This window comes from Homarus americanus, unplaced genomic scaffold, assembly GCF_018991925.1.
Source record: "Homarus americanus isolate GMGI-L3 unplaced genomic scaffold, GMGI_Hamer_2.0 scaffold29020, whole genome shotgun sequence".
NCBI lineage: Eukaryota > Metazoa > Arthropoda > Malacostraca > Decapoda > Nephropidae > Homarus > Homarus americanus.
In genome coordinates, this window is record NW_024724569.1 from 343,108 (window position 1) to 360,000 (window position 16,893).

General features: G+C 43.3%; 1 protein-coding gene across 1 annotated transcript in view; it reads right to left on the reverse strand.

Moving 5' to 3' along the window:
• Positions 1-6,493: 6,493 nt before the first annotated feature.
• LOC121864424 overlaps positions 6,494-16,893 on the reverse strand; it is a gene marked incomplete at its 5' end in the record, with an annotated part of 10,541 nt that continues 141 nt past the window's right edge. The window contains 4 exon segments of the mRNA XM_042363448.1: positions 6,494-7,705; positions 11,277-11,459; positions 13,128-13,262; positions 16,824-16,893. The exon segment at positions 16,824-16,893 is cut by the window's right edge and continues 141 nt beyond it. Coding sequence (XP_042219382.1) covers positions 7,437-7,705; positions 11,277-11,459; positions 13,128-13,262; positions 16,824-16,893 — 657 coding nt within the window.

Sequence of the window (16,893 nt, forward strand, 5' to 3'; positions counted from 1 at the left end):
AGGATATGAGTGGCCTGTGGAGCATAACTAAGGAGCATCTGATGTTGCTTGTATTGAGGAGTTTTTTCAGGATGTTGCAGTCGTGGTTGTTGAAGTAGTGGTGTCTTGAAGCCTCCTGGAGCATGAACAGGAGGTGGAGGAAGTAGTATGGAGCATATGGAGCGTACAAGGAAGAGGGTATAGTATAATGGAGCGTGCAGGGAAGAGGAGGGTGTAGCATATGGAGCGTAGGGAGTGTTAGCGGTAGATGGAGCATAGTAATGTGATGATGGTCGAGAGTGTGTGAGATGTGCTGTGATCTGACCATGTGTAGGGGAGGAGGTGGAGGAGGAGGAGGAGGAGGAGGAGGAGGAGGAAGGGAGTGGAAGAAAGAGTGAGGAGGTAGGACGAGGAGGAGAGGGAGGTGGAGGAGTAGTAGGAGGAAGGAGGAGAAGGAAGGACTATGAAGGAAGAAGGAGGAGAAGGAAGGACTATGAAGGAGGAAGAAGAAGAAGGAGGAGGAGGAAGACAATAAAGAAGATAGAGGGAGTGTGAGGGAGTTGAAGAAAGAAGTGGAGGAGGAATGAAAAGGAAAATTATAAACGAAGAAGAACGAAGATAAATATGAGAAGGGGAGAAGAAAGAGAACAATGAAGAACAAGAAGAACAAGAGGAGATAGTTATGTGTATGGAGACAGATATATACAACAGCAGTCAGATATATATACAGCAGCAGCCAGATATATACAGCAGCACAAATAGACGAGGGAGGTTGTGTTTCTAGAGCCGGATGTATACAAGCAGGCAGAGGGTAGTAGCGGGTCTGGGAGGAAGCTATAGTGAAGATTGTGTTGGCACTTTAAACCATTGAGCTGCCAGAGTGAAGTGTTATACAGGCTGAGTCTCTCGCTGGTAACCCTCAAGTCTTGCTAATATAACCCTGATTTATTGGTGAGTATACAAGAGAGAGGAGGGGGAAAGAGAGGGAGAGAGAGAGAGAGAGACATATTGAGATAGAAAGATTGAGAGACATTAGAGATATTATGTGTCTGGGGGTGGGGGGGGGGGCGTTTGTTTACCACTTAAAGTATCGCCGTAAACCACCTCTTGTTAGGGGTAGTTACCTTCTCAACCAATTAAAAAGAGTTGAACTTTTTTTTGTGTTGCTTAGCGTTCAGGAGTAGGTGGAGTGGGGGCCTCGTCTCACTTCTTCCAGGTGAATCTGAGGCCATGTGGATGAAGTTGAGGCCATGTGGGTGAAGCTGAGGCCAGGTGGGTGAAGTTGAGGCCATATAGGTGAAGCTGAGGCCAGGTGGGTGAAGTTGAGGCCAGGTGGATGAAGTTGAGGCCATGTGGGTGAAATTGAGGCCATGTGGGTGAAGCTGAGGCCAGGTGATGAGGCCAGATGAAGGAGGCCAGGTGGATGAAGTTGAGGCCAGGTGGATGAAGTTGAGGCCATGTGGGTGAAGTTGAGGCCAGGTGGATGAAATTGAGGCCAGGTGGATGCTTCAATGCGTTGCCTGGATTCGTCTGGGTGGCTTTTACGACGCAATAAACTTCATCGAGGTGTTCCAAAGGTAAACAGATGGAATTAATTATTTATTCAGGAAACTGTGACGGAGTTTAACCTTCCCTTTTGAATGTCTTACTTGACTATTTGATCCAGTGAGAGAACTATCCACCCTTCACCCCCCACCATCCCTCCTCTCCATCCCTCTTTCCTCCCCCTCCCTCTCTGTCCTCCTTCCCTCTCCACTACCTTTCTCTCACCCATTCCATATCCACCCTCTCTCTTCTCCCACCACATCCTCCTCTCTTCCCCCTCTCCACCCCTTCTCCACCCCTTCACCACCCCTTCTCCACCCTATCTCTCTCCACTAATCCATCTTTCCACCCCTTAACCTAACCTAACCTAACCCCCCTCAGGTAACGCTAAGGTGTTTAATCATCAGGTAAAACAAAACTCAGGTGTTATAAATCCTCAGGTGAACCAATTTACATTTTCTCGTCAGTTTTCAGAGGGTCCTTGGAACTATGGTTAACTACTGTGTACACCTCGGGTAATGGGGCAGTTAAAGGAGTGTTACCTTCTCTCGGGCTACCTGAGCAGGTTATAAAGGTGAGAATGACTTGATTAAAGAAACAGTTCAGCGCTTTTAAAGGTGACACGACGCTGTTTTGCTGGGAGGGGAAGCTTGTGTGTGTGTGTGTGTGTGTGTGTGTGTGTGTGTGGATCAGAACAAAATAGCGTGTTGTATGGGAAGAGAAATAAACAAATATCCAAGAGAAAGAGAGAGAGAGAGAGAGAGAGAGAGAAGAGAGAGAAGAGAAATAGTTATAAACACAGAGACGAGTCACACACACACACACACACACACACACACACACACACACACTTAGAGGGAGAACCTGGTCTATAAACCCCACTCAAGTGCGTTAGTTAAATGTCTCTGTAACTCAACAAAGCACTTAACGCCCTCTCTTAACTTTCAACGTAAAGAAAATTATCAAAATGGCTTAATGATTAAACTGAGACGCCATTAGAATCCGATGAAGCTTTTTGTGTATATAACCAGAATGAAAAAAATGGTAGTGACTGATTCTTATTAGTCTTGATGTAATATTGGTAATGATTAATTAAGGTAACTTCTCACCTGTCCCGTGACTTACCTGGTTAAGATATGGTTAATATATTATTGATTATATTATTGGCACTTTGGTTATCTATTCTGGCACTTGTGTTTATTAATTGGTCAGAGAGGGATGGTGTTTTTTTCCTGAGCCAGAGGTGGAGGTTTGTTATCATAGGCCAGAGAGGGATGATGTTTTTCCTGGGCTACAGATGGAGGGATTTGTTTTCCTTAGACCAATCAGAGAAGACTATACTCCCCCCAGGCCAATAACAGAAGACCGTATTCATCCCCCAGACCAATCAGAGGAGATTATATCTCCCCCAGACCAATCAGAGAGGACCATACCACCCCTAGATCAGCGAATCAGGACCTTCGCCTCTGAATGGTCTTGGATAAATATAGTTAAGTAGAGAGGTGAGGTGAAAGGTGTCCTGTGGGGAAGGTCTTGTACGAGGAGGAGGAGGAGGAGGAGGTGCGGGCAATAGTGACAGAGACAAGAGAAAAAAATTAGTTTTTGGGTTCCAGCGAGTCAAAAATATGCCCTCTCATCCACTCCCACGCCCTCTCATCCACCCCCACGCCCTCTCATCCACCCCCACGCCCTCTCATCCAACCTCACGCCCTCTCATCCAACCCCACGCCCTCTCATCCTCCCCCACGCCCTCTCATCCAACTCCACGCCCTCTCATCCAACCCCCACGCCGTCTCATCCAAAGCTCTACTCTCCATCCCTCTCACGTCAGATCATCCACAACCTCTCGATATCGTCATCCACCCCAATGTATCGATGGTTGGCGCCGTGCCACTGACCCGCCTGTCCCTGCTCGTGTCGTTCACTCTCCTCACCTCCTTCAGGCAGGTCCTCGTCTCTAGGACCGGATGCCTTAACACCTCATCTGACGACTCTGGTGGAGAGGAGGGAGAGAGGGATGGTGGAGGAGGGCACAGAGAGGTAGGAGAGGGAGAGGGAGTTGATGGAGGGTATAGGAGGATGGAAGGAAGGAGAGGGGAAGAAGAAAGTGGGAGAGAAGGAGGGAGGGAAAGAGGGAGGAAGGGAAAGAAGAGAGAAAGAAAAAATGGAGAAGGGAGGAAAAAAGGGAAGGAAGAAAGGAAGTGGAAGGAAGTGAGAGGAGGAAATGGAAGAAAGGAAAGGACATAAGAGACAAAAGAGAAGGTTGTTTTGTTCACTGTTCACCATTTTGTCCAGGTTTCAATAATAACGATACGATAATAACTCACCACAATTTATTATCACACAAAACTACGTCAATAAATACGTTATATAAACTGTTTAGTGCGCCATACAGGATACAGGAGGTCCGAGTAACTGGTAAAATAGCCTGTTACATATTACTGACTGTGCTGAGTGTGACAGGGAACTAACTGGTATAAGAAACGGTCATAGTTTAGTTATTATCCGGTTAGCGTACATCCGGTTACTGTACATTCACTTAACGTACTGTACACCCGGGTAGTTTACATCCGGTTAACGTACATTCACCTTAATCCTGTCTTAACGTATACATCCGGTTAGTGGTCATCCGGTTAGTGGTCATCCGGTTAACATACAGGTTTTCAGGAATAAATATTGTACATTAAACGGACACTATCATTCTTATCTCCTCATTTTTCTTCCAAACAATTTTTTTTTTTTTAGTTTTATGAAGAAATTCTGTATTTTGAAGAAGAAATTTTGTCCCATTCACCTTCAGATTTAACTGTGAATGTTTCTTTTTTTTTTTTTACGTAGAATAATTTCCAAACTTTTCAAAACATTCTCTTCCTGTTTCACAAATATTTATAAGATCTTTTCAAACTTTTTTCTCAACTGCATGAAAAACATTGTTCAGTTTTTTTAAGGATTTTATCTCAAATTTCACGAAAAAGAGAAAAACAGTCTCTCTCTCTCTCTCTCTCTCTCTCTCTCTCTCTCTCTCTCTCTCTCTCTCTCTCTCTCTCTCTGCTCTCTCTTGATGACCCTTGGTGGTGGTGGTGGTGGTGCGGGGCCGCTGTCTAATCTGTCAACTTACTCTTCCTTATTCTTCCTCCCTCCTCCTCCTCCTCCTCTTCCTCCTTTATTACCTCACTTTCACCTTTCTTTTACATTATCTCTAGATGTCTTAGTCTTTTCAATTCTCCTTCTTTGTTTCTTTTCTTTGTTTGTTATTATACATGTGTTTATATTAAGGTTTATTTATATAACACATATATAAATCACATTCCATTTATATAAACTGTAGATAATAATAATATAAATTGGTTGAGGATATTTAATAAAACAACTTCCAGGTATAATAATAATAATAATAATAATAATAATAATAATAATAATAATAATAATAATAAAAATAAGGAGAAGAAGAAGAAGAAGAAGAAGGTATATAATAAAAGGCTTCAAAGTTCTCATATACAAAAGTTTATTGACAACTGTTATCAAATTATCATTATATATTTTTTAGATTAAACAAGATTTATATACATACGTGCTGTGTAGAGAGAGTGAACCCCACACCAGTGAACCCACAAAGTGAACCCAACCCCTAGCGAACCCAACCACTAGTGAATCCAACTCCAGTGAACCCAGCATTAGTGAACCTTACTAGTGAACCCCAGCACTAATAAACCCAACCACTAGATGAAACCAACTCCAGTGAACCCAGCACTAGTGAACCTTACCAGTGAACCCCAGCCATTGATACTATAAGCACAAACATGAACTGTTAGATAGAACACACACACACACACACACACACACACACACACACACACACAGATCAACCCATAAAGAACACCCATGCGTCCGTATCACGTACATTAATTCACTGTTGTTTGTATCGACGTCCTTAATTAATGGGAAAAATGAGTGACGTTATAACAGTAAATCAGGAATGAGTGGGGCTGTTTTTACGAGGTCAACTCAGGTCATAAATTAGTACAGGGATGCTATTAGTATTATGATCCTCCCTCCCTCCCTCCCTCCCTCTCTCCCTCTCTCCCTCCCTCACTCCCTCACTCCCTCTCTCCCTCTCTCCCTCACTCCCTTCCTCTCTCCCTTCCTCTCATCCTCTCATCCAACATCCCTCCCACCCCTTTCCATGTCTGTCTTTACCTCTGGCTGTGTTCATTATTCGCTGTTTTCACTTAATTCATCATTATTTTTCTGTGTCATTATTATCTAACACTGCCTATTATTATTCAACATTGTTCTTTGTCAGTTTTATTTGATATGAGTTTTATTTTTTCTGTTGCATTTCTTGATTTACATATTTTATTTCGCTCATGATTTTTATGCTTTGTCATCATGATTCAGCAGTTTTTTAGTCGTAATTTTTTCCGATACTTAATTACATAGAAAAGTGGGTTTAACTCTCACGCCTCTGAATCGATAGTTCCCCGTTCGAGTCCCACCAATTACCAGTGAGTGAGGCGCCCCTAGTCGACCCAGCAGCATATTGTGCTTATCTATGCTTGGTATGCAGTATGCTGTATCCACATTGCCCCTAACAGATCTATGGAATCCACTTTAATGTACCTGTGTACTGAGTGTGTTGGTTTATTTCAGAGTGTGTTGTGTACTGTTGTGTTGAGTGTGTTTGGAGAGGAGTGTGTTGGTTGGTGTGTGTGTGTTCTTGATTTGAGTGTGTCGTTGGTTTAAGTGTGTTAGTAGACTGCGTGTATGTGGTCTTGAGTTTACGCTTCAATAACCGAGAAGCTGAGTCAAGTGTGTTATTGTCTGAGTGTCAATCACCTGAGTGTCTTCATCTGAGTGTGTACATCTGAGAAGACATAATTACATGTACTCAATATCCTCTTTTAGATTCATGTACTCAACGCTGCATTTCTTGAGTACATCATTACAGCTGTTGTTGTTTTTGTTGTTGTTGATGTTGTTGTTGTTGTTTTTGTTGCTTTTGTTATTGTTATTGTTGTTGTATTAAAACTTCTTAGGAATGGATTATAAAACAGTTAAAGCGGTCTAGTATTTTGCTCACTGGAGGTTCATACTGACACAAGGGTTCAATAAGGTTCATTTACTTAGGGTTCAAAAGGTTCGTATTATCCTCGGAAAGGTTCAATGGTTAAATTATTAGTTATAAGATTCAAAGGTTCATCTAGTCTTCTTAAGGTTCAAAAGGTTCGTATCATTCCCGTAAATGTTCAAAAACTTAATCTTGCTTCACTTGAGGTTCAAAAGGTTCAACTCTTCCTCATAAGGTTCAAAATGTTCATCTGATCCTGTCAATCTGTCTCATAATTATTAACATGCAAGTAAAGAGTTGTGGCTGAATACAGTTTACACGTAGTTTCCATTATGAAGCGGTGACGAGGCTGCTGGAGGCCGCTGGAGGCCGCTGGAGGTTGCTGGAGGCTGCTGGAGGCCGGTGGTATACAGAAATACACTAATGAGGGTTCAGGAAGGTAATTTTAGGCTAGGATGTTCATTTCTGCGTCTTTGTTCATTTTATTGAAGGTTATGAACATTTCGGCCTCCTAATATATATACACAGAGGAGACGAGCAGATGATGGGCGATGATTGGCTGACTCCAAGTAACGTCAGTGGTCACCAGCCCCGTACACGTCATCGTTCGTCGCCGTCACCAGCACAGTGTACGTCACCGTCACGGTTACAGATGCTAAACTGTGAACACGATACAAGTTTCTTTAAAGACATATCGGACGCACAATAACAGCTAGTGGACAAAGTATACAAAATAAACGATTTTCCAACGATGGAAGTCCAGTAGACTATTGTCCCCACACCGAGGTTGTCACACACACACACCACGAGTATCCCGACACCCTCACACACACCCAGCCGTCGACTAGAGGCGCCACACGGACCAGGTGCTGCTCAGATCCTGCGCTGCCGTCCACGTCTCACCAGCAGCAGTATACACAGCAGTGAGACTCAGGCAGGAGGTGATCCCCAGTAGCAGGCAGAAGGAACACCAATGTCCGTGTTCGTTGACGGCCGCCACACGCTGCAGGACCAACAGGAGCACCGTCAGGAGGGTAGAACAAGGCGGCGAAGTGATGCTGGACCTGCCCTCGCTGGGGTGGAGATCGTGATGAAGTCCAGCGGGCACCTCCTCTGTGATGAAGGGCACTATATTTTAGTAGATGATAGTGTGAAGGGGCGACAGCTGCCTCCCCGCTAATGAAAGGAAGTAGATGATAGCTGATAAAGTAAAAGATACAGGAACAACAATCAGTGAGTGAAACATCTTGACTACTTTTATAAACACACAATCAGTACAGATGTTACTCAGTGGACATATTTAATGGTATTTTTATGTAATTGTCTTTTACTGTTTAGACTACCGAGATAAAGTTCGTGATAACTATTGATGATATGTTAACTGAGTGTGTTGGTAGAGGCGGAGGAGTGTGTGTGGGTGTGTTACTGGGAGGTTAAGTGACATGTGTGACTCACCAATGTTAGGAGGAGGGAGGCACAGACTGGGGGAGGGGGGGGAGATCCTTCAGAAGAGGTCCTATCAGGGGGGTCCTTCAGAAGTGGGGGTCCTAAAGGGGAGGGGTCCTACTGAGAGGCTCCTTCAGGAGGGAGAGGAAGGGGGATCCAGATACAGTGTAGTGGTGGTACAGGAGGCAGCAGCTGACACCTAATTGGTCGGTAATTAGGTTGTGGGATCAGTGTGTGGTGGAAACTTCAGGTGTTGTCTACAAGAGTTAAGCGCAGTTTAATGAGGTCGCTTCTAGGTCCCCGCCCGTCTGGCACTTGGGTTCACTAAGGACCTGTGACCGGGTTTAAGGGATCACACTTCAGGGGTTCGTAGTTGGTGGTCTGGAACTTATTTTTGGCTACGTGTATACACTCTAAACGCCTTCATTACACACACACACACACACACACACACACACACTCCTCAACACCCCCACCCAACACACCCTCCTCACCACCTCCCCTCCCCCATCTCTCCCACTCACCCCACCCCCTCAACACCTCCCCCCACCCACCCCCCAACACCCTACCACACCCCTACACAGAGTCAACCAAAATATCCCACAACCAACTATGGACGCAAGACATGACCCTTTTATCATATGACCCAGAATAATACACGTTCAGTCTCTGTCAGTAATTAAACGCTATTATTTATATTATAAGTTTGTAATCTGAACAGGTGTATCAACGGGTTTACCTGCTCAACTAATTAGCGTAGATCTTTAAAGGTAAAAAAAAAGTCATTCATTAGTCGGTAGTAATAGGTTGTGTGGAGGATTGTGGTTTGTTTGTTTTTTGTTTGTTTTGTGTTTGTTTTTTGTTTTTATAGTTTTCTGTTGATTATTTTGTTGTTTATTTCAATGTTTGTTTTGTCTTTGTATGTGTTTGTTTTGTGTTTGTTTTTGTCTTTGTATGTGTTTGTTTTGTGTGTTTGCTTTTGTCTTTGTATGTGTTTGTTTTTGTCTTTGTTTTGTGTTTGTTTTTGTTTGTTTTTATATTTGTTTTGTTATTTATTTTTTTTGTTTATTTCTCTGTATGAATTTGTTTATATATCTTCGGGGTTTTTTTATGTTTGTTTTTATTTGTGTTTTTGTGTGTGTTTGTTTTTAGAATAGTGTGTTTGTTTCCTTGTAATTACTCGACCGTTTAAGCCTCCGCAGTGGTTTGGTCGAGATTAAACAGGGCGAGAGGATGGTACAGCTACCCTTTAATTTGGTCAATTTAGGGATAAGGCTTACAGGGAATTCGTTTTTTTTATCCACGACAGAAAAATAGGATAGTGTGAGGATTTGTCCCTACCTGGCGCTAACCTAACCTAACCTAACCAAACCTAACCTAACCTAACCTAACCTAACCTAAGCTAACCTAACCTAACCCCAGTCCCACTTTCAGGTAGCATTAAGAATGATAATCAGGTGATTTAAACTCAGGAATCTAATCTTCACTTAATCTGTTAAAATAAAATCTGTTTGGATCCAGATTTTACAAAAGTCCTTAAGATGGATAATTGTCGTAAGTAAGTAATAATTGTCGTAAGTGAAGGTGAAATAATAGAGATTCTACCTTAATTAGACCACGTTCACCTGAGCTTTGTAACAAGGACTTAGGGGAGACTTAGCCAATGTATACCTGATTGGATGGTGGACTGAGGCTCTTTGGGTCAATCTAAGTCTCTTCATTATTAATCTATTTTCTCTTTATATTTCACAGTTGTAAGTTATATTAACAATGTAGTGTGTAGTGTGTAGTGTGTAGTGTGTAGTGTGAAGTGTGTAGTGTGTAGTGTGAAGTGTGTAGTGTGTAGTGTGTAGTGTGAAGTGTGTAGTGTATTGTGTGTAGTGTGTAGTGTGCAGTGTGTAGTGTGCAGTGTGTAGTGTGTAGTGTTCAGAATTGGATTTAAAATTTTACCATTGACAGAAGCTAGTTTACTGTGCATCCCATATTCATCCTGTGAGCGGTATAGCATAAATGATGACAGAACAGAGGGTCACAAACCTAGTGTTTATCAGACCCCAGTGGCCAGGATATTGTGGCGTTGAATGTTACAGAGTTTTTACCAGTACAGTGTAGTGTAGTGTAGTGTAGTGTACCATCTACCACCACAATCATCGCTACCACCAAATACACTCATCATTCACCACCACTACACATTCAACCTACACACACACACACACACACATTTCTACATATAAATACGATAAAAACAATAAGAGTATTTTTAGAGCCAGACAGGACAACCTCATGAGTGCCGACCTCCTCTGACTTCATCTCACAAGTGGTGCTGCCGAGGTCTCTAGTGCTTATGGCTCTCATTCCAGGCCTTCCAGGGATATTCCAGGCTGGGAGACGTGCTGCCTGTGTACTGATCCTGGAAGCTTACTCACTAGTGGTCCTCGCGTGATGCTGAGGACTTGTTGGGGGGGTGAGGATCTTTTGTGGTGTCCTAATGGTTGCTGAGGGCTGATTGAGGTGTCCTAATGGTTGCTGAGGACTGGTTGGGGTGTTCTTATGGTTGCTGAGGACTGGTTGGGGTGTTCTTATGGTTGCTGAGGACTGGTTGAGGTGTCCTAATGGTTGCTGAGGACTGGTTGAGGTGTCCTTTTGGCTGCTGAGGACCGGCTGTGGGGTCTCTTGCTCGCCGAGGACACCAACATTTCTCACTAATGACGTCCATCAGTATAGCCTCTGTCGCTGTGCCTTCCTTCGTCTGTTGGGACTCTCTGTGACGTCCCTAGGCTGTGGAGTCCCTAGTCTGTGGTGTCCCTAGACTGTGGCGTCCCTAATCTATGCCGTCCCTAGTCTGTGGTGACCCTAGGCTATGACGTCCCTAGTCTGTGGCGTCCCTAGGCTGTGACGTCCTCGGCTGTGGGTGGCAAGCCTAGACAGCCGCCTCAGCCGAATATAATCCAACCACTGATTGTTTCACATAACTTACTGGATTGTTGCCTCGTGTGTGTGTGTGTGTGTGTGTGTGTGTGTGTGTGTGTGTGTGTGGTGGTTTTTCTTAATGTCGAGTTGTAATAAAGGTGGTAACACATATACAGAGACACTTCCACACCTACGGACACACTTACACATACACTTACATAAACACTCCGTCAATATACACAAAAACACACATACATCTCCATACACGCCTACACCCACACGCCTACATTGACATACACGCCTACACCCCCACGCCTCAACCACTCACCATCCAACACATGTACGGAAACAGTGGCGGGGGTGGCGTGTACGGGCGCGCAGGTGTAGTTCCCGGCGTCCCTCCAGGTGGCGTGGGTGACCAGGAGCCAGCTGGTACCGGCGTGTTTGTCCGTCACCACCTGCACGCCTCCACGTCCACCTGCATTGATCTCTTCCACCTCTTCTTCCGTATCTGCGGCAGACAGGTGGTGGTAATAAGTGATTAGTGAGACCATCTGCTTAAACAGGTGGTTAAGAGAACAGTTGAAGGCATAAAACAGATAGTAACAGGAAACAGATGGCAACAGTGGCAACAGAACAGGTGGTAACATAACAGGTAATGACAGGTAACACAGGTAATGACAGGTAACACAGGTGATGACAGGTTAATGACTCAGGTAGTAATTAACGTTGACAGGTGAAATTGGACGAGAGACAAGCGTTAACTATTTCAATATGATATAGGTTGATGCCTATAAAGGTATATGAGCTGAATATAACACCTATAGCTATGTAAGTATAAGGTATAAGGGTGGGGAGGTTATAGGTGAGTTATGGGCAAGGTAAGGATAAGTTAGTTATAGGTAAGTTATACATTCGTCTTCCACTCGCCATTTACTCGCCACTCACTAGGTTATATAATCACCATTCACTTGACTCTCATTCACCATTCACTCACCATCTACTCGCCATATCACTCACCACCTACTCGCCATTTACTCGCCTTCCACTCTCTATCAACTCTCTACCCACTCACCAACCCACTCGATACCCACTCGCCATTCACTCGCCTTTCACTCGCCATACACTCGCCACCCAATCGCCTTCCACTTTCTATCAACTCTCCACCCACTCGCCACTACTCGCCAACCTCTCGCCATTCACTCGCCACCCTCACGTCACTCATTCGCCATCCACTCGCCGCCCCCTGAACCCGTGGCTCACCGACCTATCACCTCAGGCTGAGTTACGATGCCAAGTTTTGTTCGACCCTTCTTAACAGGGAGGGAGGGAAGGGGAGAGGGGTAGTGGTAAAGGGAAGGGGGAAAGGGATAGGAAGGGAGGAAGAAAGGAAGAATGAAAACTGACAAAATAATCCCCCAAAGAGGAGAAAAATTGCAAGGGAAAAGAGAAAGAGAGGAGAAGGGGGAGGGGGAAGAGTAGGAAGAGGAGGAGAGAGTGATGATTAAAGGAAGAGGGAGAAGGAAGGAAAAGACTAACAAAAATAAGATAGATTAACTAGAATGTAAACAGATATATAATGTAAATAAATAAAAGTGTGATAGTACTAACAGGTAAACAAACTAGAAAGTAAACACATAAGTAAACTAAACCAAAAAAAAGTAGACAAGAGTTAAGTAGACGTAGAAAAAGTAGACAAGGGTTAAGTAGACGTAGAAAAAAGTAGACAAGGGTTAAATAGACGTAGAAAAAAGTAGATTAAACTAATATCTCTCCCTAAGAAACTCGACAAAAAATAGCAAATAAAAATTCATCCACCTTCAATAGCTTCTAATTAAGGTAAAAATAGGACTTACCTTTTCATTACCTAGTACGCTATTGAGCTAGTAGGTAAACATCCAGTACCTGTGTCAACATTTCTGGTATACTTGGTTGACGAGGTGGAAAGCTACCGTGAGGCTCTGGTTAGGTATGGGGGGTGTGGGTAGTGGGTGTGGGTACTTGTGTGGTGGGTGTGGGTACTTGTGTGGTGGGCGTGTGGGTACTTGTGTGGTGGGCGTGTGGGTTTTCATGTAGTGGGCGTGGATATGCAGACAGAGGCATGTGGGGTACTCTTTTGATGGGTGTGGGTACTTATGTGAAGGGCGTGGGTATTGAGACAGAGGGCGTGGGTACTCACAGGGAGGGCGTGGCAGGACGTGGTACCAGGTAACGGGCGCGCCTCTTATGGCTCCCTTGACGATACAGGTGATGTTGATGTCACTTCCGGCCTTCATAAACATCTCTCTCGTCCCCGTGATGGCGGCACTTGGCACTGTGGGCACGACAGGTGAGAGGTGGCACTCTATGACAGGTGGGAGTGGCACTATATGACAGGATAGGAGTGGCACTATATGACAGGTAGGAGTGGCACTATGACAGGTGATATACTATAATTATGAGAGGTGACTGAACACATACACACACACACACAACAGGAGGAGGGAGAGAGAGAGAGAGAGAGAGAGAGAGAGAGAGAGAGGGGGAAGAGTTGAAGCAATTTGCTGACTCCTGACATCGTGCAGGGATTAATTGAGAGGTCCCTCCTCCCCCCCGAGTGAGGTGCCAGGCAAGACTATGGCCTCTTTTAAAAAACACTAAATATATGGAACCTGTGTGTGTGTGTGTGTGTGTGTGTGTGTGTGTGTGTGTGTGTGTGTGTGTGTGTGTGTGTGTGTTTAGAGCAAGAAGAAGTTAAACCTTTGAACTTCAGATGGCATAAAACCTATGAAACATCATCAGATTAACAACGAAGCCCCACTCCACTCTTTCCACCCCACCTCCCCTGCAAGCCCTCCCCTAAAAAAACATGGTACGAAGACTCAAACTCCAACACTCTGAGCCACTCTGTGTACACGTGAAGGGGATAAAAAAATAAAAGAGAGAGAAAGAAAGAAAGAAAGAAAGAAAGAAAGAAAGAAAGAAAGAAAGAAAGAAAGAAAGAAAGAAAGAAAGAAAGAAGCCCTCTAGATTGAAGCCTTTCGAAGCAAATGGCATTAAACGTGTGTGTGTGTAATCCTATTGAAACAAAGAGGATAACATAGGATATATTCTTTGACGCTTTCTCACGGCTTGAAAGGAAGAGTCAGCCCCAATGTTATCAGGACACACACACACACACACACACACACACACACACTCGCAGGGGGAGTTACTGAAGGTGTTCTGTGTTCTGTGTAATCTCCTTCTAACTACTGAATCAAAAGAACAGTTCTACTTCTTAACAAATAACTAAAGAACATTTGAGAATTATTTTTTTTTGAGGGGTAGAGTTAAGAGATTTATTTAGGTGTTTTATGATTGGTGGGGGAGACAGGTAGACAGGTAGACAGGTAGACAGATAGACAGGTAGACAGATAGACAGGTAGACAGGTAGATAAAGAAACAGGGAGAGAATGACGTACAGAGAGACAGGGACTACTTTACGCACACACACACACACACACACACACGTACACAATAACATCATCATTGGGACTCAGGTAAATATCTCTTCGCTACTGTGTGCACCAGACCGAGGCGATACGGAGATGGTGATAGGGGGGAGGTTAGGGTGATAGGGGGGAGGTTAGGGTGATAGGAAGAGAGGTAGGGTGATAGGGAGGTTAGTGATAGAAGTTAGTGATAAAAGATGTTAGGGTGATAGGGGGAGGTTAGGGTGATAGGGGAGGTTAGGGGTGATAGGGGAGGTTAGGTGATGGGGGAGGTTAGGTGATAGGGGAAGGTTAGGTGATAGGGGAGATTAGGGATGAAGTAGAAAGGGGGGGGAGTGGTGATAGGGGAGGAGATGGGGATTAGGATGGAGGGAGAGGGATGGGGAGTTAGGGATAGGAGATGGTATGGGGAGGAGAAGAGATAGGAGGTTAGAAGGTTAGGGGAGGGGAGGAAAGGGTGATAGGGAGGTTAGATAGGGGGGTAAAAAAAAAAAAAAAAAAAAGATAGGGTGATGAGAGGTGATGGGGAGGGGGATGAGATAGGAATGGCCATTAAATACCCCTCCCCACATATGAAAAGAACCCCCCAGCCCCCCCAAAAACGACATAGTCATTGATTGTCTAATATTTACTCTTGTTTCCTCTACGTGTATTTATCATTAGCGTCTATGACTAAAAATAATTTACCTATCCGTGTTATGTTATAAAAGTAATGGATATATTTCAATAACAAGAGGTCCTTTTTTTGTAGGACTTTTTGGGGTCTTTTTTAAGCTGTTTTCACTCTCTCATTCATACACAATAGCAACAGGTCTTTTGTGGTTTTTAATCTTTTATTTCTCTTTCACATATTCCCGGGTTTCAGAGATATTTAAAATTCAATAATATTTTTTATGTTTTATCCGATCAAAACAATATCATTGGTGCTGTACTATAATGCTTTTGCTTATAATACTTTTTTAATATATTTTATTTATTGTTTAACGTATCTGTATAGAGTATTATGCTTGCTATTGTATCACTATAATGCTTTAGTACATTTTAACTGATAGAATAGGGGTATAATATAGCTCTTATTATAATGATGAATCGTGTATATTATGTGATACTGTAATGAGTATTATACATAATTCAGTAAAATAATACTCTTATGGTGTATAATTACGTGGTATTATACAAAGAGCATTATAGAGGTTTATTATTTCAACTGGATGGAATACAAGACTACAAAGGTTTTAAAAAGATGATCTACAGTTATCTCTGTCTGTCTGTCTGTCTGTCTGTTTATCTATCTGTCTATCTATCTATCTATCTATCTATTTATCTATCTATCTATCTGTCTGTCTGTCTGTCTGTCTGTCTGTCTGTCTGTCTGTCTGTCTATCTGTCTGTCTGTCTGTCTATCTGCCTATCTATCTAGTGAACCATAATTAAATACCCAGGTAATTGACACAGGTAAACTCATTAACACAACATCAACTAACAACAGTGCGGGAAGATAACGATCAGACCCTCAGTTGTCATCACGAAACTCCTCCTCCACCTCCCTCCCTCCACAGGTGACCACAATGAGTAAGGTGAGGTGATCCTAACTCCCCCACCCCCACACCCTCAACCCCCCCACACCCACAAGAGGTCGTGACCAGCCAACCATTGGACTTCCACTGATAAAACTATTGAATTATTTCCTACCTCATTGGCTCTCCTCGTGTGTGTGTGTGTGTGTGTGTGTGTGTGTGTGTGTGTGTGTGTAACGTTTAATGGATGTGAAGAAGTGCTTGAGGGAGAGGCGCTTAAGAGTCATGGATGGATGAATAATGGATGTGAAGGAAGGAAGGAAGGAAGGAGGGAAGGAAGGAAGGAAGGAAGGAAGGAAGGAAGGAAGGAAGGAACGAACGAACGAACGAACGAACGAACGAACGAACGAGTTTTTTATGATTTGATGTTTTTGTTTTTCTGGGTTTTTTGGTTTTGGTTTAGAGAAAAGACAATAATTAACTCACTTGATGATTAGACACACCTGATTATTTTACTTTAAGATTAATTATCCTAACGCTAAACTAACCTAACTTAACCTAACCTAACCTAACCTAAACTAACCTAACTTAACCTAATTTATTGGTAAACTAATCTAACCTAACAGTAAACCAATCTAATTTAATCTATTATTATTAGTAGTAGTAGTAGTAGTAGTAGTAGTAGTAGTAGTAGTGGTGGTAGTAGTAGTGGTGGTAGTCACAGAGTTAATGGGATAAAATCAACTCAAAAAGAAAGAAAAATAAAAGAAAGAAAGAAAGAAAGAAAGAAAGAAAGAAAGAAAGAAAGAAAGAAAGAAAGAAAGAAAGAAAGAAAGAAAGAAAGAAAGAAAGAAAGAAAGAAAGACACTGTACACCTCAACTCACCCACAACATTGAGAGTAAACCGACGAAAGATTTTAGGCTGCGTGGAGACCTGACACTCATAGATGCCGGA